Below are 25,492 nucleotides of genomic sequence, written 5' to 3' on the forward strand. Positions count from 1 at the left end.
CTTTTGTGTGTCTAAATTTTTATCTCACTATAATGTCATCGTAACCTTTTACCAGTGGATGGAAGAGTTATTTCTCTCAGGTTCCTGAAGGTGATCCTCTGGCTCCTCCTCGCACGGCGAGCACTACACAGTGTGGACATTGGATCTCAACAGGATCGGTTGAATAGGTAACTCAAGCGATAGGCACGTACGTAGCTTTAAAACGAGAACCGTACCCCACATTGAGTCACCCGAGGCGGATGCTGTCGCTACGATGTTTGGATCTCAGATCTGTCAATACCTCGCGGTGTCTCTCTCTGACAATATTCTGGTATCGATGATCTCCTTTATCTGGTTCTATGTTTTGGTGAGGTCGTGCACTTTGTTTTCTATTTGAGATTGAACCTTAATTCACTGATTAAGACGCTGACTCTTGTTGAGTTGTGGCGAGGGTTTAACGTCTTGACCGCGGCGAGTGAATCTTGTGAATGTGCGTAAGCGGATTCAGTTCGGGTTGGGGCTTCGACTCGTCCCAACGCAATAAAAGAAGGCTCAGATCAGGTCAATGCCCATAGTACAAATCCTTCTGCTCATGCTTCTGTCATTTATTGGGTTCCTTCCTTCACCTCGGCCTGCCAGTTTGAAGTGGGTTGTTCACCACCACTAACTTGCATCACGATCCTCGAACCCACATCCACGACCCCACCCCCTCCACAACACCACCACACCACCAGAGCTCAAAATGCAACCCCCCACATCATCCCACTCATCATATCCCCTCACTCGTCCGTCCTTAACCCCCCACACTTCGCGTGCAACCTTCGACAACCCGGCGCTCTGTTTAAGTAAGCAAAGCGGTAGCACCCGTCATCCGCAAGCCCGGATGGCCAAGTTGGTAAGGCGTCGCACTCGTAATGCGAAGATCAGGCGTTCGACTCGCCTTTCGGGCATTAACTCCTTTTTGTCTATTTACGGAAAGTATAGGATGGTGGGGATGCAAGGGGTGAGTGGGGTGTGGGAGAAATAGATCGGATGAAAGGTAGTGGGTTAGGGTTAGGGTTGGCGGTGAGTAGGGTGGGCATGAGCGGCCCGCGGGGGAAGGCGCAGAAGGGAAGCTGCTCAACGGCGTAACCTGGCCCGAGCACAATTCTCGTTTTTACTGCTTTGGGCGTAATAGTAGAGAATTTGGCAGGTTAGTAGTGGGAATTTGTATTTCGAATCGAAAGCTATTGTTATTTCAATTTCATTATTCTTTGTTCGTTCTGTTCCGTTCTTAATTTATGAACCGACCAGACCAAACCTGACCGGCCTGACCGGCCAACAAGCAAGACCTCGTAGGACCATATTAGACCTGGTCATTAACACCTCTTCCCCACGACCGCCCGCCAACAGGCTGGCTAGGCTGGAATGGTCGACTTTAAAATACTATATATACTATTCACTTATTTATTATTCGCACTCGATTGGACAGTTGGCAGGAGATGGATTGTGGGCTCTAATAATCTTAGTGATCGTTTCACGGTTGGAGTAATATTCATTGGATCAAGAGTGGTTTTAAACTGTTAAGTCCTTGTTAGATCTAAATTCGCTCAATTAGTTTGAGGATTTTCTCAGTTGTCAATCTACTGTCCCAGTTGTCAACGTTGACGGCTGGGATGCGGTCGGAATGGGTATGGAGTGAAGTTTGAAATGTGGGAGAAAATGACTTGAATGTGGTTTGAACACGTGACCTTGAGGGAGGATGTGTTTGTAGTGCGAAGAAGATACTATTGCGCCGCTGAAGTTCCAGCGATAATGTGGGTGTTTGAGCGCTCTATATATACAGATATTCTAATACCAACGTGATCCCCTGATTACATAATCCCTGACACTAAGCCTTGTCTGAATCCCTGTTCCTTCTATGAGTCATCCCTTATACATGAGTAATTTCCATACATAACCGATGTCGCAATGCCTATTTTCTACACTTCCCCTCACTTGCCACATCGTATCAATTCTGACAATTTTTGGTGAGCTGGTTTCGGTAGTCCTTTGGTCATTATGTCTGCAACATTGTCTTCGGTTGGGACATAGAGGAGTTTGAAGGTTTCGGCTTCGAGTTGTTCACGTGTGTAGTGATAGTGAACGTCGATGTGTTTGGACCGGTCGTGGATACGTGGGTTCCGACAGAGTTCGATGGACCCTGTGTTGTCGGCGTGGATGTTGTATTGGTATTGTTGTTGGAGTTCGCATAAGGCGTTGCGAATCCATACCAGTTGTCGAGCTGTTAGGGACAGAGCCATATATTCGGCTTTCTGTTGTTGAGACTGCGACTGATTTCTGCTTCCGGCTTCTCAGCTATGGCTGATTTTCCTAGTCTGAACACGTATCCTGAGAACGATTTTTCTGTTCCACCTACTCACTACTCTCTTGAAGTCTGCACGCCTGTAAGCCGTAAACTACTCCCTACGTCTGAGAACCTCTCGACCTATCCCTGATGTTCTCTACCTACTCCTACTCCCTACTCCTACGTGTTCTATCTTTCGCAGCTAAGTGCCGTCTATCCATTCTCTCCTCGGTATCTTCCCCTACTGCGCGTATTGTACGCGTTACTTCGCCTAGAAGTTCTTTGGCTCGTCTCGAACTCGCTTTCTCGCCCCCGTTCCAGGCTGCACAGCCTGTTGCCAGGACCATTCCAGAAGAGCGCCAAACAGTAGATTATGAGCCAGAAGAGCTATCCAGAGTCTAGACAAGGTCTTTCACCTTATAAGAGGGGTATAGATAGATATGCGGTCTCAAGCCGTACCAGTTAGTATCGAGTTGTCCCTTATACAACAGGGCTGTGACAGTCATATAGTGCCTACGAAGAGTGGCAATTATATAGCCCCAGAGTATATGCGCCAATTCTCCGATTAATTAGAGGCGAGTTACTCTCTGTTATTTACATCGAGAATTACTTGCACTTTCTTACCTGGTTCGGCAGATTGGAATTTTCTGAGCGAGAGTCACAACTCAGATGTCAATGTCGTAGGCTGGATAACGCTCAGACCCAGACGTGAGTTCTACTTGTCCAGTGATACTATGCTTGACATATATGCCAAACACTATGTACACTTAGATTTGGATTGATCAGATAAGAGATAACTGGTCTGAAAAGAGGAGTAAAGTACCGGAGGAGGAAAGTGCTTATAAAGAGGTAATACCAGTACAAAACTAGCAGTAGCAGTGGATGTATTTATTGTCACGCTAAAGTTCGCTAAGTTGGTAGTGTGAAGTTTTCGAGGCATATCTACCATGCAGCAGGAGGCGTGAGGCAATTGACGCTAACTCCTTTGAGCCCAAGACTACTCGCGTGCTACGTTGCTTCAGGTTACAATATGTGTATGAATCATCATATCGTGAACTATCTTGGACAGTGGACGGAGTCTGGGTACGGATGTATATGCAATTAGAGAATGTTGTCATACTCATACTCACTCGATACTTGTATGTTGGAGTCGTCTCACCTAACTTAATGATCCATGCACGCGATAATAACACAACTGTGGTGTCCACGCACTTCATCTTCGAGGTCTGTGGAGACAAAGTACTTTCTCCGTGGTGGAGTTATGGATATAGGGAGGTTCTTGAGCCGCAAGGGGACACCGCGCCTCACCACTATATTATTACACTGGCAGGTGAGTTGCCAGTTCGATTGTTTAGTACCAATATCTGATTGCAAAAGTTATTCCTCGAAAGGTCCATTGTCATTCACATATCGCGCTTTGGTTGCTGCTTGACCATTGTAGTTTCCACTATGCAAGGTCAGGTTTCTATTACACCCTCTACTCTCCTTGCAAGATACATCCACCACTACTGGAAAGGCCTCGACCTTGCAGACGGTACTCTTTGGATTGTCTCCGGTCGTAGGGGCTTATGCACACAGCCGTTGTGTGTCTGCATCTTAAAAGTTGGCCGGTAGGGTGACTAATCTACTCTCCTAGCTGTCATTGTGAGGGATAATCGTTACATTCGGAGTTGCGAGCTAGGTGACGAGCTATGATGAGGTTAGGTCATCGACTACGATGGCCATCTGAAAGATACGCACGAGAGTCTGCTCTTGCGAGCGTTGCTAATGGGTACGATTTTAGCGCCGTATCGTGGAGTTTTTCCTAAGCCTATACTTAGGATAAGATCTATGCATCGATTCATTGTATCCGCTACCGCGTCTGGAGGGATTCTTTGTCACCTAAACGACATCCATTCACAGCCGCCATCCAGTTTCTTTCCTAGCCTTGGAAACATAAATAAGTGGCTTTAACCGCCGGATCATATCGAGAGTCCTACAGACCGCTTACCTGTCACACAGGGGGGACACGGGCATTAGCATTTGAATATAGAGTTCCAGGTGATAGGAGGCTCCTTAGGAGAATAAGAGGGCGTCTTTACTGAGACTCCTGGTAAGATGCCTCTATCACATATCACGGAATTGAAATCTCTATAGGTCCTTTCTCCTAACGACCTTGCCCCTTGATCTCGAAGGATCGGCCACATATGACGCGTTTCAGTCTACTGAGGCGCACATGTAACCGTCGATCGTAAGGTGGAATCCAGGTGTCGTACTGGCTTTTGGAGCTTTGCTTGTCCTTTTGTGGTCTAGACTGACCTGCTTCCAATGCAGTGCTTGGTTTTGTTTCGGTCGCTCCTCACGATCGCAGCTTCATTCAGTGGCTAAGACTATCTTGAATAAGCACACGCGATCAAATCCATCCAGCGGCTGCGTCCTGTTCCAATTGCCGATGATTGTCTTCGCGTAAACGGTCCTCGCCAGTATATAGCTGTATTCATACTCCACCTGATACGAGTGCTCGCTCTTAGTAATGATCTCTCCGTATTCTCTTCACGGTATGCGCGAGATTCACTCTTCGCTTGTTGGGTTGCGCCTCAGCGGAGGATTCCTGCGGGACTTCGCATGCCAGTCTCGTCTCTCTCTCAGTCGCGTTTCGGTGTTCTGAGGGTCTCTCAGGGATTGCGCGGTCGCGATGGAAGGCAGCTCCGGCGGATGCGAGTTCGGTGTATTTCGTGGTGGTCTTGTTTCTATCTGTGTCAGCGTCGTGTGAAATCTGGTACCTTAGTCTCGGACGTGCAAGTTGTCTACGGAGTGGGCCTCTAAAATGGGTATCCTATTCCTTAGAACACCCCACCGTCGGTGAGTCGTGTTAGTCGAATGGAGAGGGACGGTTCTTCTTGCGTATGGTCTGCGGATCACAGGGTGCGGTAGTTTGGAGCTTTTTCACCAATCACAAACCTAAAGGTTCTCCTCGGCGTTACATTCCCTTGTTCCTGGATTCATATACTCGTCGTACTTCTTGCAGCGGGTGCCCATCACTCGCATCGTGTTGTCGATCTTCTCACGCGCAGGACGGCGCGAGGTTGTACACGATCCGACAGTGCAAGCACGCCGGCGCAGTACTTGCCAAACGTGCTGATACGCGGGAATAGAGCAGAATACGCGGGGCGCGAAGTGTTTCACGTCTCCCCGAAACATTAAGACATATCTCAATTCTACGTGTCTGTGCGATTGGGAACATCAACTACACCTTCTCCAGCGTCCAGTACAGCGGCGTTCGGGATCAAATATGGTACCAACTTGGCTACCGTCGCTCCGCGCCGCGGCGGAACTCAAACACGTCAAACAGCATCGAATACCCGGCGGTGATCTCATGCTTGGCGTGCGTGCTCGGCTCGCGGGTGCGGTGGAAGTAGCCCAACCAGAGCTCCTTCCCCGTGGTGCGCGCCCAGTCGATGGGCGTCGTGCCGGGGGCGACGTATTGGGTGTAGCCCTCCGCGGCGACGAGGTGGTGTCCCACATTGCGCAAGCTTGGTCGGGTTGACCCATCACTTTGTTGTTCTGCCGTTTGCCCGGCTCCAGCGTTCCGACTGCCGTGACGCCAAGGTGTGATACGAGTGAGGTGGCGATGATGCGGAACTGATAGAGGTTTAGTGCGCTTCCGGCGGACTTGGCAGGAGTGCTGGACGGAGCCTGGAGTTTGGAAACTCGGGATGCATTGAGATCCTTTCAGGCTGGTGCTCGTTTTTAAAGCGTATTCGGTTCGCGGGTCCATCACGGTCGGCGCTCGGTGAAATGGCTATGATGGCGGTTCGAGGTGAATCCGAGATGCTGAGGGAGGAATGCAGCCCAGATGCATCGAATTGTATTGGGCATCGTACCTAGGTTTATTGCAAGCGTGAGTCTCGAGGGCTGTGACCGAAATGGTTGTCGTTTATGGACACTCCTGAGGAGGCTCCCGCTGGTGTGAAGGCGGACTATGCTGCACGAGCTAGCGCATACCAATCGCGACGCGCGAAGAGGGGAGGTATCGCGGAGTTGATTGTGTTATTGTGTGTCGCAGGACATGGGTAAGGTCGAGGCGTGTTTGTATCGTGAGGGAACAATTTCCACTCCCGTGAGGGTTGGGGGGTTAAGGAGGATAAATGGCGGACTTGGGTGTGGCTCGATATTATGTGCTGGTATTACTTTCTTAATTGTTTTAGTGGCTAGTGATCATAATCCGGGCCACGCAAGAGGCGGGATAGCGCGGTAATCCGATATGATAATAAGTGGCTGATTTGTAGGTTTGATTGGTCATGGGTTGTGATGGGTGGATGTCGACTCGGGAGTATTATGTGCCGTTGATGATGCCCGGATTGGTGGTGATACCTTGTATCATGTAGTTGTGCTTCCTTGATCGAACGCAATCATCAGGGTTCGTCAAACCGTCGCCTTAAGGGTAGATAAGCATGTCTTGCACCTTCAATCTGAAGGGCGGCGCGCGTGTCAGTACATGGGTTCTGCCGGGCTGATATGATCCTGGATACCGCATTATACAGTGTAATGACACGGTGGGGACCGTTGCTTTAATGACGATGGAGCATATAGGTAGTGCGAGCCGAAAATGACGTTTCTTCTTCTGCTCCACTCATATTTAGGCTCTCAGCACCCCACCCAATTCGCGCACTGGCAGCAAAGTCTCTTCTCTTCTCCAATATTATCGAAATTCTCGCTGGTCCCCGGAATCGATCCTGCGTCCAGCTCTAACTCTGATTGGTAGGTTTCTTTAGCTACCTCTATCTGGTTGCACACTTTATTTGATAAGTGCGCAATGCCTGCAATGAATGCTCTTTGGTTGGCGGCGCCGTGCTTAAGCCTTAAATCGCAAGTTGTTCTTTTTCGGAGTTTCACGTCCCATCTCTGGTGCTGCTGATACCACGCACGATTCTCGGGCCTCCTCCGATCTCCCGCACACAACGTGGCGCGATGCCACTGAATGCAATTGATGAATGAACTTGTGCCATAGGGCAGTAGAAAGTCAACACACCGAATATTAACCGAGGCCATTATATTAGAATATAGTGGAATATTCCCCTCTACAATTACCTATACAGACACACACCAACCTACCACTCCCCATACAAACAATAGCACATAAAAAATAACCACCCCACTAACAACAAAAATACCAGAAGTATATCCCATCACAAAATCAAAAATAATACCCAACCATCCCATCACCCCAACAATACCACACCAAATATCCACACAATTCCCACCAGCCAACGCCCAAGCACAACCCACCTATAACAGACATAACAACCCGAAAAAAACCATCCCTAAGACAACAATAACCAACACAGAGCAATGTCAACTTACTGCACAACACATAAATAGCAGCAAACACCTGCGCAAGAGATCGGTTCGTGCCCGCATAAACAAGTTGAAACGACCTAAGTGAGAGAGTGGCTTAATAAAGACAGCACGTCCTCACCGCAACCCACATATTATTGATAAAGCAACCACTACTTAAAACACCGCGCGGATGGGGTAGGATGTCAAAAACACCTTATTGGAAATTAATTAAGGCTTTGTTTTTGGATTTGCGCTTTGTTTTTTAATTGTGGTAGGGGGGTTGGTAAATATTCCCTAGGAATATTTTCAGCCCCGTGCTAATGATTTGATATTCATCGAACACGGTAGGCGTGGTACAGCTCTCACAGAATCAGGTGAATAGACCCGATACTTTGGAACATCCAGACTAGGGCGGAGTCACCGGTGCGTATTAAAAAACACTACAATGAAAGAAACGTCACCCCGCGTAACTCGCACTTCTCTCGCTGGCGCCTGTTCAGGAGTATTATACTAATCTCTTTTTCTTCTGTGCTCTAATTCTTAGATTTCGTGTGGGATGGTACAAGGTGCCTAGTTATACTCGCTAACGTAAGCTGTCTATTTCTAGGTTAGAAACAATTGTTTTCTCCTTCTTGCAAGATGGATATCACTATTGTTATCGTCGAGTAGGGAGTATCTTTTATTCTCTTGACGCCCCCTGTCCCGCGCAGAAGTGGATCTGTAGACTCGAACTGTTGTGCGGGCGGGTGTTGGCCAGGGTGGGGCATAAAAAATATGCTCAAGACAAAGTGCTACGAATAAGAGAATAGGAGGACATATTGACCAGCTCGTGGTTTTTTGTCAATTGAGTTCTTTTGCTCTCATTTTGGGTTAGGGTGTCTAGGAACTTTCTCCTTTCTTTTTTGTTTTTTCGGGTCCCGGGCGTATAAAAACTACAATGAAAGAAACCCGCACCCGCGCCCGCTCCTCGCTGGCTGTTCGGAGATTAAATACCTTTTTTCTTTTCTTAGATTCGGGAGGACAAAGGTGTAGTCAATGCAAGTAAGTCTATTCTAGAACAATTGTTTTCTCCTTCTTGCATGATGGATATATAGCATGGAGATCTTATACTGACGCCCCCTAGTCCCGCAGTGGACTGTAGCCGACGGGGGCGGTGGCCAGGGTGCATAAATATCAAGTCCAAAACAAAACTCTTGCACTCGTGTTTTTGTCTTGAGTTTTGCCTTTTTAGGGGTGTCTAGGAACTTTCTCTTTCTTTCTTTTGTTTTTTTCTTCTTTCCCCGTGCGAGGAGGAAGGTGTGGCAAACGTAAGTGTACTCCAGAACAATTTCTACCCCCCTTCATTGATTGACACGTTATACCAGCACTCCTCAGGTCAATCTGCTGCAGCAGCCAATTGGCGGGGTTTCGGGGGTGCATAAACACCGCAAACAAAACACCCACACCCGCGGCCCCGCCCCGAGATGTCCGTTTTTCAGACCTCTAGTGCTTCTCTTTTCTTTTGTCTTTCCTCTTTCTTTTATCTTCTTTTCCTTTGTTACTTTGGGAACAAACAGGAAACGTAATGTAAGTGTCTTCCAGAAAGTCTCCTCCCCCTTAATTGATTGACTCGTTATACTAACACCTCCCAGTCAGTGTAATCGACTACAGCCAAAAGGCGGGTTGCCCGGAGGTACATAAATACCACAAACAAACCAAATGCCTACACCCTCGGCCCCACCCCTCGGCCTTCCCTTTCCAGGCTTGTCTGAGGTTCTGTTCCTTCCTCCTTTCTTTTTCTTTTAACTTTGGGGGAGAGTTGTAGATAGTGCAAGTATTGCTTCTTGAATAGTATTTTATCGATTCTGACGGTATACTAACATTTCTCAGTGCAATGGACTAGCCGACGTGGTCCGGGTGCATAAATACCAAAATAAAAGACTCCCATCCGCGGCCCGCCACCTGTTCGGAAAGACAATATTTTTTTATTTCTTTCTTTTTTTTTCTCATTCTAGGAGGGGTCGGAGGTGAGGTAGGTATATTCTAGAATAACCCCTACCCCCGAGACGCCATAGTAATAGACAGTTGGCCCAGTCAACTGCAGTATCCAGTGGGCGGTGGTGCGGATGCATAAATAACAAAACATAATACCCACACCTATAGCCCCGCCTTGACATCTGCCTCCTCACGCCAGCTTGGAAATCTGTTTTTTCTTCTCTTTTCCACCACTTGCTGTTTTGGGGGTAGGGACAGGAAGGCGAGCTCAGTGTTTTTGCTGGATCTTTTTTGATTGATTGAGGAGTACTACTAACAGCTCCCAGTGCATTCGACTGTAGGACCAACGGGCGCGGTTGTCCAGAGTGCATAAATATCAAAAACAAAAACACACACGCCCGCTCAAGGGATAATCGTGAGCACCTGTTCTACTGCCGTCAGGCAGGTTATTGAAGGGTAGCAGGTGGAAAGGGCGGATACGCATGTTGTCATGGGGCGCGGAGGAGGAGGACTAACGAAGGTACTAATCGCATCTTGACTTTGTCTCGATTAAAGGAAGCACGACAATTTATTATAACCAGATACCGGCCGCCTGGAGGAGATGAAAACTAACCTACTAACTCATCTTGACCATGTCTCGATTGAAGGAAGCGCACCACCTACCCTACCCGGACCAAAAAACAAGACACTTCCGTTAAGAAGGGGTAAAGCAAGCTCTACCGATCCTTATCCCCGCGCGGGGGTTACGGTGGGCGGTGGGCGATGTAGTAAATCCCTTGTAACCTGCGATAATGGAGTGCTCAGATACGGCACTGCCACAAGGAGGTAAACCAACCAAGGAATGTACTAATCACATCTTGATCATAACTCAATTAAAGGGAGCGCGCCAACTCATTCTATCCGGACCATCACATACCAATAGTCGTTGCCAACTCATCACAGAATTGGATTTATAAGGATGCCCGCCGCACGGCCGGAGGTCATAGGCGGACGACATAGCTCACGGAAATTCTGGGTGCGTGCCGGCATGTCTATTATTACTTTAATCGGGGATCGATATGGGAAGGCGTAGAAATTATCTACCTTCCCTTGCCTGCCAGGGTTGTTGTTAAAAACGATGATCGTTTTATCGATCTTTCGTGTTTGATTGAGAAGGGAAGGGAAACAGAGGTCGTTGACAACCCTGGAAAGTATGACCTGTCCTTATCATCGATCGTGTTCACCAGTCTGAGCCTATCCTCCCCTAGTCCTCCTGTCTGCACCTCCAAACAATAGGCAGCGCAAGACCCTCGATTCCATGAGTTATTCCGATAAATCAGGAAGCAATGTGTAAATGTTGTAGGCGGGTAAGGATCATTCGTACTACAACTTATAGGCAAGTAGGCAGTTCCTTTACGGTACGCAGGTGAGCAACGCCAGTATTGTAGGCAGGTATGTCATATACCGGCACTGTAAGCAGGTAGGCCATATCGGATCGGAGCAAGGTATACAAGTTCGCAGAAGCGACTATCAGATAACGGTAAAAAAAAGAACGAAATGCAGTCATGTAACAGGCCTCCTCTCGGGGCACTCCGTAAGGGTCCCAATTAGTTGTAGAATCGGGAGTGCTGCGTAAGCAAGACGACACGATAGCGCTCTGAAATACTGTATACACGCGTAAGATGAGAAAGTAGGTCAGTCTACATAAAACGACAATCTGTAAATTCCTACCCTATCCCGGTATATACCTCACTCCTCCGCGGGGCAAGGCGATGGTAATAAGAAGGTAGGAGAACTCTAACATACTAACAACTAACTATGTTCAATACATTCAACGATTAAAGGAAGCACAAAATTTTTATGTGCTCTAGCACTGCGACCAGAGAGACCGGAACAGCCAGTTAGAAATTGAACAGACCCGCTCGTCTTTATCGCCATGGGCGTTCGACGTACAACACGGCCATATTCTGGAAGATTAATAATACTTCTTTATCTGGGCACCGCCGGAGTGTTCTGACATTTGCGATAGAAACATTTCCCACGGTTTCAACCGGTTCCTATTGTCAGTAAAATTGAACTGAAACAAACTGAACTGCATAAAAAGGCCTACAAGTGAACCGGCCGAATAAGAACCGGTTTATACTGCAGAATCGTCCTGAGGTCCTGGCATTAGTTTACCAGCACCAAAGGTGCTCTGGGTTAGAATTTCTCCTAGTAGAGTGTTCTTATAAGGAGTTCCAACCGCACACAACACCGGTTTTGCCTACGGCAGAAGATGAGCCGAACCAAATAGGAAGAAGACGACAGTACTGAACTGAAGTGTTTTCATAAACTGTTTTAGAAAACCGGTTTCAGCTAGCCAACCGAAGAACCGTTGGAAATACTAGCCGGACCTGAACCCCCTTTTTATTTCCAGGATATTGCTAACAAATATTTTCACATTCAAGGATTTCCCTATAATTAAGTACTGATCTCTCCGGATGACTCTACACCGGAGCACCACCCCGAGTAAGTCCCAGGCCTGAATTCCTGTTATGCGTGATCCTATCGAGCATTTACCAGGCCCTTTCCATGGTGGTACATATTAAAAGAACATGCACAGGTTGATTGATTCATGCTTGCAGAAATGCAATTTCTGGGTACCTTGGTTCTCGAGTGTCGAAAATCTTTATCTGAGAGGACTAAAATCCCTCCAATTGGATAACTGTTAGATATCTGGAGCTTTCGCCCAGCAATCGCAATGATAAAAGCCACTAGATTAGGGATTGTTCCCTAAGCCATCTTCGGGGTCGATAGGTAGGAGGCAGAACCACAGCTGGAGCCCGTGAATCCCTCATTTCTTTGGCCAGGTCCTCCGTGCCTGTATTAAGGGATCTAGAATAGAACTGTAGATAGGGCTGATTCTAAATCACTTGTTTTCAATTCAGCGTTATTCTAGCTGCCACGATTCTATTTAGGTTTATCGCATTCTCTTCCACAACTCTACACCGTTACGAAGTTGGCTAAAAAACGCAACACATTTGGCCATTCATAGAACGACTCTGCAAACAATTTTGTCTCCTTTCCAAAGGTTGCACTCCAAGGACTGTCGGTGATTTGTGATCAGGCTTGAAACCTCCCCTTCCCAGCGAGCCAGCAACAGTCCACCTCCAGGGTCGGACCACCGAAGCTATGATAATGAGAACCATAGAAACTACATATTCTGGGACAAGCAAGCCGAGTGGCCGCAGGAATGAATGCAAGCGATTGGTTTCGATTCCAATACGTTTGCACCACCGCTCTATTCATGTTAAACTCATCTGCCATCTACCTTTAGGCCATCCCATACGATCGCTCTTATGTAAGGCTCTGATTTTAGTGCTAGTGAGTCTTTCGTTCTTTCCTACACTACAGCATCGAATATATCGTTGTACAGAAGACCTGGAGTTGTCTAGTGATGTTCTCTTCGGTTGTAGAACAATGCTAAGTAGTTTGGTCTTCACATTGAATGAAAACCTGGGAGATCGGCGAAAGAGCGATACGACTCTGCCGAGCCTTTGAGGCCACCTCCCCACACCCTGAGAATTAACTTGTGTTATTCCCAGGTGAGGAGAAAGCTGAGCATCGACTTTTCTGTACATCGAACATTCACTTCCCATGGTTTTGTTGCGCTTTTGGGTGAGCTCCACGCTCGGTAGGCAATGGATCGGTACACCTCGATTAATTTCTTTCCGAAATTTTGAGATATCACATTGACCGCCCCCGAGGGAGTCAACAACCAACCTGAGACAAATAATACTCGCAATTCTAAGAATATTCCAACTAACACCCGAGGCGTAGGTGTTTGAGAGTTCGGCGAGATGACATTCTAGCACCAAAGGGTCAGCTGGTATGACATCGTAATAAAAATGGACAAAATACCATTAACTTTCGTATGCCTTTTTGAGATTTTCACTGGAGCCTCTTCAACGCATTCCAAGATATGACAGCGGAGGATTTCATAATCATGATCGGCGCTACTTGTGAACTTCGCAAGTGTCGAGTGATCTACGTTTCTTGGTATCCGAATGTGTCTTCTGTCTTCCACTAGCCAGTCTAGTGCAGACTCTTTGGTGACCATCTCCACCATTGGTCCTGTCCTCTCCCATATGCCGCACGAGCCCCGCTTTATTCAAGTTAGCGATAGGTCAAAATGATGGCGTCAGAACTGTCATACCAGAACCGTCGCAGATAATCTAGTTTCATATATCGAAAAAATGCGTAGGCACTCCAGAGTAAACGTATCGTTGAATGACTTCTCGAGGCTTTTAAGAAACTGTGAACCGATGCCAAGATCTGATACAAGGGCCTCGTTAGGCTGCCCCTTCACCATATACTTTAGTTGTTCATTATTCATGCCTCTGTGTGGTACCCCAAGAAAGAAACAAGCATGCACCGAGCGAGATATATCACTGTCTCTCTCTGTACCTGTTGCTGCCTGTAATAGAGCCTTTCCTTCCCCAATCAGCGAGGCCATAAATAACCACACGTACATCTATTTACCTTTTTTACTACAAGTCCCCCCAGACTATGAGCTACAAATATAATTGGCCGTTGTTGTTCCTAGTAAAAGAGGTGAGCGTAATCCCTTCAGGTACGGCTCCGGAGTCCAAATACTTCAGGATATCTTCTAGCATTTCCCACCGCGTCCAGCAGACTACATGCAAATTCTCCAATGCCTGCAGTTGAGCTCGACGCAAGTAGCTTTGCATCATATCCGTATGTGAGAACGCGTACCTTGCCACGATGCTGGTATTCAAGGTCTTTAACAAGAAAGTCCCTCACCCACATTGTGTGTTCTCCCCTCGCCTTCCACGATCCGAATGCGTGGCCGGCAAGGCCAGTCACGAAAAAAAGACTAACAATCACAGCAGTAAAACGGTTAATTGAGTCTTCGGATATAAATCAATATCGGACGGGGTGTATTACTCAACTTGATAATCACCATTGCTATCCTGAAGCGGGGTCAACCCAATAAAGTGGGAGTCAAAAATTAACTTCGTTGCCGTAGAATCGATATTGGCTGTGAAAGATACCCACTTCTCATTGCCGCAACATGATTGAAGCTGGGTAGGGATAGACTCAAAAGTCACCGTTGCAATCTGGTATCTTTTGCTATCCATAGGTGAAGGAGCAAGTGAACACTCCAACACCTGGGGGGAAACCTCAGGTTGTCCGTGGAAGGATGTTTGAGAGAATAGCGAGCCGAGAATGGATAGTAAGTTTGCTTTCGAGACAGTAACTGGAATCTTATTTATACGGAAGGTTGTCCTTCGGTCCCTCCCTATCGATATAGAGTTACCTTCGTGTGGTCGACCACTTCGAAGTATGTTTTCGTAGTTGAATCCTAAGACTGAAAACCGGTTTACCATCGCGATACCCTAATAAAATGATATCTCCGACGCTTGGGGGCTCATAGAGGTAATGCGCAGCTAGAAACAGGTGTATTTGAGGAGTCTGTCATAAACAAAATTCTCAGCACTGACTGACACCTTAAGATCGCAGTGCGTCCTGGTCGCCACAAATAGAGTCTTCAACGTTTATTACTGGCGATAGTTCTAAAGGAATAACTGACACATGGATTCCTTCCAGGCAAATGTGGATATCCTTCTCAAATCCATTCAATGGTGTATCTTATCCCTTTGTAAACATTGCCTTTTGTGCGCAGTTATTTAGGTGGCTGGTTGAGACAACCATCCATTCCAAGATAGTGCCGCATAGACAGAGCACAGGAGCGACCCGGCGGGCTTCCTTCTTTATTAAGGAAGAATGATGTGTCTTGGTGCGTGTACTCGCCAAAAAATAAAGTCTGGGGGTGAATTAAGCATCTGGCCGAATGGCTGCAACACGGCTGTGGTCCAAAGATCCAGGCATACACCAGGACCCTCCAAATCAAAGTAGGTTTAGCTCTGCACTTTCTTTAGTATTTACTACATAGATGAGATTAGGGTGATATGATACCACTGTCTCCGACCCCTACAGAAACGCGGGTATCCGGCGCACGACTTCCCGGTTTATAATTTATAACAGAGAATCAACCCTGTTCCTTCTACTATTATAGTCTACTCCGGACATATCAAGGGCCATTAAGTTCGGCTGTCCAAACATCACTCATCAACGATCGCTGGTGCGTTAAAAATGCATGAATAGACAGTCTCTGGATAAAACAAAGATATAATACATGGTAATAGATCCAACCGATAGGGATATGTACGTGATGAGCCGGGTGAGCCGCAGAAAGAACGCCCCCTGAGGTTTCCTGTGTTGGGGCTACATGTAGATTTATGAGCCGCTAGTTCAATGGCATGCAGGCAACGTACATTGGACACTACAATGCGGTTTCCCCGATCTCCTTTCCATGTTCTAACCCACTGTTGGTATAATGCTGTGGATTCGACGGGCGTTGATGCAGAGAGTAGTGGGTGTGTACAGCGAGTCTACGCATGTATGTACATGCACCCATACCTTTAATAGCATATACCCGACTTCATTATTTAATGTATATATAGGAATCACACCTTCCCGACACAACAGGCAACGTTCATGAACAAAACTTCTCAGGATCGATCAGTGGATGAATACGCATAATTCTAGGAGTAATTCAGTGGCCGAACGAGTGATATTCCATGATATATCCCCGAGAAAGTGGAGCGTTCGCCCGGGCCAGAACCCAAGAAAAACGGAGCAAAATGACTGAACAAGACCGCTCACTATCTACTATGGGTACATAGGACGAGGATGAGAAGCGTACGTCGTGTCTAGATAACACGTTTTTGCGCCCCCCATGGAAGGCAGTTGAGTCCCAAAGGTCAGCAGTTAACTCGAGCATTAGCTTCATGTCAAAACCGGTTCTAACTCTAGCAGGGGCGAGGATCCAGGTTATCGACAACCACTTGTGTATATTCCGCAAGATTGGTATATCTACTATTATCTCTCTCAGCGCCTGCCCGCGCTCCCGCTCAATCACTCATTTCAAAGTGCGCAGTACGGTGTCCGCAGGCAATGTGAGAAGCGCACAACGTCAATTGCATTGTTTCGAACATCTTTCGGTAGTGCCATTCTACTACTAATGCCTACTATCGTACGCCCAAATGATCAAATTAGAGTTTACTTACAGCCTTATTCCTCTGTCCTGCGTATCCAAAGATCTCCTCACACTACCACCTAGGGCACAGCCCAGAATGACTAACATTCTTGAACTCAGAATAAAGAGAAAGAAACGGCATCCATGCCTTAGTCCCATAGATCTTTACCAAAATTATGAGATTAACCCTGTCTACAACATGGCACTCTACGTTGTACCGCTGATTACCGTCCTTGGGCCTTTCCCCTTGATTTTAAGCCTCTAAGCTAATCACCTGAGAAATGGACGAAGGTGATAAGCCTAGCCCCGGCCTTTTCAGGCTCGCATTGATTGGTTAATTACCAACTGTAGGTCAAGAATAGATATTGAAAGTACGAAGCCGGATTACTCTGCTTATACGGTAGATAATTACTCCCAGACCGCCAAAGATATACCCATTGCTATGATAACTTTACATTTTCTATGCCACCCAGGTACTGGGGTGAGAAACTAATCGTATCGCATGAGAAGAGTCAAAATACAATCAGTCACTGGTAAAGCTGGAGGCGCGTTCACGCGAACCACCTAGCACGCACGAGACACCCGATAGCCTTGATATTACCACCAAGATATCACAATAGATATTGAATCTTCACAGATCGATTCCCTTTTTACTAGTATATGCGACGGAACGCTCATCGAGCGGCAAAGTCCATCAATTTATCGCCATGAGGATTCGTCCTCCTCCTATCACAGGATTAAATACGATGAAATTATATACCATTCTCGTCTAAGTTAACCTCGAGACGCTAGAAATTACGCATAGCCGTACGTCAGGCAGAACCCTATGTTACATGGACGTGAGCATGTATTTTGTAAGACACTAGCTGTTAGCGCTGTCTCACCTGGCGAGGCGCCGGGAGGCTCAACTTGCTTACGCATTTGAATAAGGGTCCCTGCATCAACCAACCAGATCACGAGCCTTGTGATGCGCATGCGCCCTGGACACAGAGCACACTTATACCGACGCGGGGGCTGACGACCAACATCACTAGAAGCGGACCCCGCTGCAGTACCCCCTGCTTGAAAAAAAATAAACGCTGAAGAAAATTGGTCTCTAAATACCGCTAAATCTCGAGTAATTCGGTGGGTTGCCAAGCTCAGCTGCTATACTACATTTAGTTTAGATCCTGCAGAAGAGGGCTGTTTTATTAAAGATCTCTGCCTCTAAAGGTGAAGATCCTCAGCTTTTTGCCTTGGCAACCCCCCGAATAACTCGAGATTTAGCGGTACATCTAATAAGTATATAATTATAACCTGCATATGCAATGTGCTTTTATAGTCTTCTGATTGGTTCATTGAGAGCTGTTTTTGTTTCACTTGAAACATGTTGTGTTGGATATTAACATAGGGTATTGTGCTGAGTGTTGTCAGAGTGTTAATAAGGTTTCTCCTGGTTCTGGGAATCGGTTAGTAGTTCGATTTTAGCAGCTTGGTGGCTGCTAAAGGGATATACCTGTAGTTTTAACTAGAGAAATTATCTAACTTATCCGTTGATATATAGGAATAATATATCAGAAAAGTCACATATTGACCAGATCAGATATAGTGATGGACTTTGCCTGTCAGTCGGGGCTCTCAGGCCACAGCGCGGCCCTCGACCCCTCCTGGCAGGCAAATAGACAAATAAGCTGCAAAGCGGCTTGCCTGTATATTGGACTGATTGATATATATATAGTACCGGCCGAAGGCCGGAAACTACTTGTACATGTATACATAGATACGGCTGCACGCAGCGGAACGCCCGGCGAGCATGAAAAATTCACTTTACTATTGATACATGTAGTGTGCCCAAAGATCTACAAATACGAGACGAGACTCAGGGAAGTCTCGTACAGTTTTATCTTGTATTTTCTGAAGTTTAAATCTTGAGACAGTTGCAATGGCCTAGTCCCTTCAAAGTCTCGAAATTGTTCGCCATGGGACTTTTAGATCTAGGAAAGCTATTCACTCATTACAATGGAATTAATGAAAATCAAAACCAAGTCTTTCCCACTTTCTTCTTTTATAAGGGTAGGGATCATATATCGGCGAGAAAGAAAATATAAAAAGCGTCGGGACTTGTCCCTCTACCCCCAGGTCTCGTGCCAATCACGACCACCGGCCATGAACAATCATAATCACGACTTGACAGAATGGAAATTGGTTGAAAAACCTATTCCAAATATTATATTTGTCCAAGATATCTTCCATAGAACAAACTGACCTCCGAAAATATATATTGAGCAGTACAATGCAGCGGAAGGCGCTTCTGATCATTATTTTTTTTTTTTTGTTTAATTCATTAATTGCATGCAACTTTACAGTTATGGCAATACCCCTGAACTGCCCCTTCTCCTCCGCCTCCTCTCACATATTTCTGACATAGGAAAATAACGCCCACAAAGCCCTTCTTCTTATTCTATTCCTCGTTCCCTGCATCTTTCAGCATCCCCCACCCGTACCCTAGTTCTCTTCTCTCCTCTTTTCTGATCATTATTACTCACGCAGTGTATGTATGAACTGTATTTTGGATTCTACACTAGCCAGACAAGTTAGCCTGATTTAGAGTCAGAACGTGCGGCCCACCAAAGGACAAAAATGCCTCTCAAGAAACCTTAGGTGAGTGATACCGCGCGATTTGGATGACGAGTGATACCTTGTGAGTGAATATGTGGAAACTGGCTAGTTTGTTGACTCGCAAAAAGATTTTCCTGCGAATAAGCGATATCCAAAGTGTCTTGTATTCGATTATAATTCATTCTAGAAATCTTGGACATATTTTTCGATATATGTACGCGTCCAACGTGATCCACACGCCCATACAAAAATACACCAGGAACAAAAAGCACACGCTATCAGGCACTCTCGGCTAAAGAAAAACAGAAAGCTGTTGCTTGATTTGGGATATCGTGCTGTCGTGACTCTAGCATAGTCTATATGTATGGGGGGATGTTATCCAAAAGGATTGATGCCATATCGGAATACAGAAGCTAATGACATTTGGGAACGAGTGATATCCTATGACCACGACTACCCCCATAACGAATACCAGCCACAGTATTTCAAAGCTACTAATTGTTTGAAACGATAACTAACTAGTTTTGGCTCATTGGTAGACGTAAATTCAGTACTTTTCATTGACTTAACCGTCTGGCTGATCATTGCTGGCGGTGATGCGCTCGACTTAATCCGGAGACCTGAGAAGTTCAACTCTGAGGTTGTGATTATGTGTACCTTTAAAAGAATAAAGCTGTTCGGTCCGCTCTCCGATGCCGCTTTCACGTGGATTAGATACCACCCCACCTTGAACAGGCCCCGGATATTCCGATAGCGACCAAAATTAGGACCTCCGACCTTGAGTTAATGAGAATGGCGACGGCCTCGGGATCTGACTCGAATTGACGAAGGGTCCGATACGACGCTCAGGCTTTGATATCTTCTTACTTACCCGAGACCTGAGAAATTTGGATCACAGTCAACGCAACACGACGAGTAAGTACTCCCTACCCCTCAGTACCACAACCAAAAGTCACGTCGTTGCTCTACCATCCCATAATACCTTTCTATAACTCCACATGATCGAAAATATGCATAAAAACATAGCCAACTACCCTACTCCTACAAATGCATTCCTTATCTGTCATTATCACGTGGCCAACGTATCTCTTTTTTCCATCTTAAATTCCCTTCGTAGGTGGCCCTCATTCCCCGCTTTTACACGAAGTTATTCCTACTGTGATACGCATTAGAAATTTCGAAAACTACTCCCATAGCCAATCCAAATATACATATGTACAAGTAGTTTCCGGCCTTCGGCCGGTACTATATGTATATCAATCAGTCTAATATACAGGCAAGCCGCTTTGCGGCTTATTTGTCTGTTTGCCTGTCAGTCAGGCCGCTGCACGGCCCTCGACCCCTCCTGGCAGGCAAAGTCCATCACTATATCTAGATCTGATCTGGTCAATATGTGACTTCTCTGATATATTATCCCCATATATCAACGGATAAGTCAGACAATTTCTCCAGTTAAAACTACAGGTATATCCCTTTAACAGCTACCAAACCGCTAAAATCGAACCACTATCAATTCCCAGAACCAGTAGCAACCCTATTAACACTCTAACACCACTCAGCACAATACCCTATGTTAATATCCAACACAACATATTTCAAGTGAAACAAAAACATCTCTCAATAAACCAATCAGAAGACTACAAAAGCACACTGCATACGCAGGTTATAATTATATACTCATTAGATATATATCTCTTTCTTACCTTTCAATTAATGAATGAAACAAAAAAAAAAGATTGCGAGCTTCAAGAAAACGAGTGATACATTATGACTATGCCACAACTCCGAGGTTCAGAACAAGGACACGTCTACCCCACAAGGTTATGCTGTGGATGAAAATATTCCCTACCCTATGAATTAGGGGCATGAGTGCTTTCGATACCACCCTTTCGTCTAAATCTAATCATGACGGTACCCACGAGCGAACACTCCCCCCCCGGGGGCCTCGAAACATATTTTTGTACAGTCCCTCTTATCAGAAACCAGCTCTTGGAAGTATGAACTCAATACTCTTGATAGGCTCTTATTATGTTACACCTCTCTGTCTCATCGCTCTTTCCCGGTATCTTCGGTGGGTATCTCAACCCACATAAGCGCAGAGGGAGGAAGAGAGAGATGCTATGCAATACATTCGCTGCCAGACATGATTGGGCGTCTTTTGTGATTTCCGGATGGCCTTTGCTCACCCCCTTTATGGGGTTGAGAGCAAATGGTTGTTTGAAAACGCCGCGGTAGCCCGGGCTTTCACTCGTGCTTGGTGGGGGGAGTGGTGTATCTGAATATCACGGTATATCTATTCATAGTAGAATATTCTTCTATTAGCTACGGCACGTATTATGAGTGGGTCTCTATCGTACAATAGTCAAGTAGCAATCAAGTCTCATACATCCCACAGTTCCTTATCCGCGGGACACACCGGAAATTCATACAAGATGACGCAACAGATCAATCAGCTAATAATCAATATACTTATTCTACCAATCCTACTGTCCATACTGTCAGATTTCCATAGCCTCCGGGCTGCACACAAGTAATAGGTGGGTATCAATCAGTCCAGCAAAGAATCTATCAATTCACCGATACCCCTCGAGAAGAGCGATATCCCATCGCCTGCTTCCAGGTCAGGGGGTGTATCACATCCACACGCACTTCCCATAAAGTGGCGCTCCTAGTCTTCTACTCTGTTATCGTTTGCACTGGGGTGGTGTCACTTACCTCCGAAACCGGTCTTCATAAAACACAGCCCGCGGTAGTGTCGTTCACAATATGCAACCCACCTCTTCAACCCCGCCATCTATTCCATGATGAAGTAGTATTCCTTCCCGGAACTCCATATCACCCCCACCAACCGTGTAGGATCGCACAGGCCCGTCGAATTTAAGCGCCCCGCCAGGTGACAACCCTTCTGCATCCGGAGGTGTCCCATGACACCTCAAGCTCGAAAGTCCCAATGGCCCAAACACTATTACCGTTGCAACCTCAAAGTGCTCTCCGTTGCGTCATGAAGAATGAAGAACCGTGCCAGTCACAGCCACTGTGAAAGTTGGCCAGTTAGTGATAATATGCGGCTATTGTTCGTGGCGGTTTGGATGAGGATGCTGGGGGAAGGGAGGGGGGGGGGGGGTGGGTACGTACCACGGCGTGTTTGTTATCGGATACCCCCATCTCTCAGGCTCACTCGTAGATTCCAGCGGAAAGGACGCGGCGGATGGCCGTCGCAGGGTAGAAGGGCTGTGTTTCGAGGCGTATGGATGCCGAGTGTAGTATTCGTAGAACTATGCCTCGAGATAGCTACCTATCGCGAGATAGAAAATCGTTAGCGATTAAACTGCGTGGTGGGATCAAATGCACTTACCCGCATCCACAACCGCCTGACGGATAAAAAAAAGACCACCTCCCGCTCCATAGAATTGGCTACCCGCATCCGGAGTATAATACCACCACCCCCTCCCCCATCTCCCTCCCTCCTTCTGCCCAAACCGTCTAATATTGTAGTCCTTTAGCTAAATCTAGCCGCTACTGCCTCTACTGCCACTATCCATCCTCCTACCACCGACGTAGTAGCTGAGAGTGATTTAGTGGCTGAGAGGGACCATGTTGATACCCCACCGTCTCCATCGTCACCCAAGGTTCGTCCCCCACGGGTCCTCAGCTGTCCAAGTAGCTAACGGCGCGACGACAATGCTCGTCACCAGCGGGTACTAGTTTGTATTCTTTACCGACGCCGGTAAAGCGTTCGAGGCCATGCGCGCGATGAATTGTGGGACTTGTCTGCGAGGGAGTGGCGTTGGGTGCGGTGTTGAGGGTTGTAAAAGAGAGGCGTGGTAGAGGGGGTGGAAAGTGAATGATTAGAGGGAGGAGAGGTGAAGAGATATAATGATGGAGTGTAGATCGGGAGTTATTGTACCTAGAAACAATATATATGATTTAAAAAAAAAAAAAAAAAAAAAAAGATCGGGAGATTAGGAGGTGGAGAACAAGATGTTGAGGGGAGGTTTTCATTGAGGCTCTGTAGGTTGCCGAGGCTTGGCAGCAGAAACATATGCCGTACAGAGTAGATGTCTCGGCGCTGAGAACACCAATTCATATTTTTCTCCAGACCAAAAAACCATCGTCCTTTCCCTTTGGTGTGGGCGAACTTCATAAGAAAAGCTCCGTTTAGGAATTTAGGGGGGCTTCAGGTTCCGGGCGCTCTGCCTATCATGAGGCTGAGCTAATGCTTGTGCAGATTGCCTTGCATCTTTGCCACAGAATTGCAGCTCAGACATGCTTACAGGACATGGATGCAGAGGCGCTATGGAGAGTTATTGGATTATTTAGCGAGAGCAGACCAATCATGAATCAAATGTGAACGGGCTCCCGGGGATGCGGAGAATCTTATTCGTAAGTGGGTAGAATACAAACCAGACGGTATGTACTTAAGGTAGCCTTGATGTCTTAACGTTATCCTACGGTTATTTAATCTACTGTTAGTATTAGAAGCGTCGGGGGTGTAATCCAAAGCATTTCCATTTTGCTGCGACACTCGAGCCCGACAAATAGTTATAGATTCCTCGTCGCGCGGCGGAGCCATTGAACACCAACAGAGACTGACAACGACAAAACTGCTGAAGGAACCATTAGGCAACATCACGGACGTGTTTTCTCGAGTAGGACAAATATGTTAATACGAAGAGCGCCTTCTTCCGCTAGTGAGTTCGGCAATGTGTGGTTATTTTTGCCAAGCTAAGGAGAGATATCTTAATTAGTGGTTGGAACAAATTGCCTTAATTGTCGTCGACACATCGGATGGGGGGGTTTGAGCTGAGAACATCCCATCTCCGTTCATTCTAATTTGAACCGAATTTTCATCACCAATCTGATCTCAACCTATAGAATTAAGCTGATGAAGTACCGCCAATGGACCGCGATTGTATACCTACGTTTTTTTTTTTTTTTAAATCATGGTTTTATTTATTTCTGGGTACAAGAATATCGCATGGAGCCTAAGCTATGGCGTGAACAACACCCCTCCCCTACCAAACCGCCAAAGAAAACAAGACAAAAGGAAACAAAACAGATATGAGCGTGTATACATGAAGCAGACGCAGTGGAGAGACCCTGACATTCCTCCAACAGGCCAGCAAACAAAGAAATTCGGACGTCCCCCTCAGGGGCAGTATACTTTTGTACCAGCTACGCGTGATATGACAGGACATAGGAAAAGAGACAATAAGGAGAGCGACGAGAGGACACTTTCGGTGTTGAGGTTGTTGAGCGTACAGTTGGCTTTTGGGCCTGATGTGGGTGGGGGTGGCCTAGGCCGAGCTTGATGAAAGGGAGGTGAGTTCGGAGTCTGAGGATAGGTCATAAGGTGGGGACTTTGGGGGGCCCATTTGTGGGGGGAACCCGGTTTTGGTTGCCCTTATGTAGGAGGAGAGAGCTGCGAGTGAGGCGGGGGGTGACCAAAGGTCATCGAGGGTTTTTGCAAAGGGTATGTGGGTTGCCCTCTGGGGACTGCGCGCAGGGCAGCGTAGTATGGCATGTTCGAGGTCTTCGTCTTCGAGAAAATATCTGGGGCATGTTGGGGGGAGGTCCTGGGACATCCATGTTGGGTGGGCCGCTAGGTAGCTTTTATGAGCCCGCATTTGGCATATCCGTCCTGCGATGAAGCGGTCGAGCTTGAGGTGGGGGTGAGGGCGAGTGTTGATTGGGAATTTGTAGTAGTCTGGTAGGGGGTTATTCTTCCAGATTTGCATGGTGTCTCTTTTGATAGAGAGCGCCAGGCCCGGGTGGATGGTATTGGGGTTCTAGGCGAAAGTTGGTGAGTTGGTGAGCAGTGCGTGGCAGAGGTCATCTATGGGGAGGCGGGCTACCCCTTTCCTGGTCGAGTTCCAATTGACGGGGGGGTTTGAGCGGCCTCTTAGTAGGTGTCGGTGAGATGTCTCTCTGTAGGCGGAGAATGTGTGGAAGGAGTCTGGGGTGCGTGCGGTGACTGGGTTGTATGCGGGGGATGCGGCTTGTATTCTCGCGGCGTATCTGATGCGTAGGGAGGGGATGTATAGGGCGAGTGGAGGGAAGGATGTTTCGGCTTGTAGTATTGAGAGGGGGGTTGATCTGAAGCAGTTGGTGACCCATCTGAGGACTGAGTGCCAGGTGGTCTCGAGTCTCTTGAGTGCTCGTGCTGTTGGGACGAGGACGGAGGCTCCGTATGTAAGCATGGGGAGGATTGCCAT

General features: G+C 46.9%; 3 protein-coding genes across 3 annotated transcripts; 2 read left to right on the top strand and 1 right to left on the bottom strand.

Moving 5' to 3' along the window:
- Positions 1–5,591: 5,591 nt before the first annotated feature.
- On the bottom strand, positions 5,592–6,062 carry LAJ45_10133 (uncharacterized protein; the record flags this gene model as incomplete). Its single annotated transcript, XM_046119664.1, has 1 exon — positions 5,592–6,062. One exon carries the CDS (start codon positions 6,060–6,062, stop codon positions 5,592–5,594), a length of 471 nt encoding a protein of 156 aa, XP_045967114.1.
- A 2,597-nt stretch (positions 6,063–8,659) lies between these two features.
- Positions 8,660–10,873, top strand: LAJ45_10134 (uncharacterized protein; the record flags this gene model as incomplete). The annotated part of the gene is made up of 12 exons (XM_046119665.1): positions 8,660–8,665; positions 8,748–8,761; positions 8,866–8,931; positions 8,989–9,089; positions 9,256–9,296; positions 9,619–9,635; positions 9,925–10,013; positions 10,062–10,118; positions 10,180–10,423; positions 10,477–10,577; positions 10,671–10,788; positions 10,846–10,873. The coding sequence occupies 12 exons, from the start codon at positions 8,660–8,662 to the stop codon at positions 10,871–10,873; spliced, it is 882 nt and encodes a 293-aa protein (XP_045967115.1).
- A 5,411-nt stretch (positions 10,874–16,284) lies between these two features.
- LAJ45_10135 (uncharacterized protein) lies at positions 16,285–16,763 on the top strand (the record flags this gene model as incomplete). The annotated part of the gene is made up of 3 exons (XM_046119666.1): positions 16,285–16,318; positions 16,391–16,403; positions 16,460–16,763. The coding sequence occupies 3 exons, from the start codon at positions 16,285–16,287 to the stop codon at positions 16,761–16,763; spliced, it is 351 nt and encodes a 116-aa protein (XP_045967116.1).
- Positions 16,764–25,492: the final 8,729 nt, after the last annotated feature.

This window comes from Morchella importuna (genome assembly GCF_003444635.1).
Source record: "Morchella importuna strain M04M26 chromosome Unknown Morimp01GS042, whole genome shotgun sequence".
NCBI lineage: Eukaryota > Fungi > Ascomycota > Pezizomycetes > Pezizales > Morchellaceae > Morchella > Morchella importuna.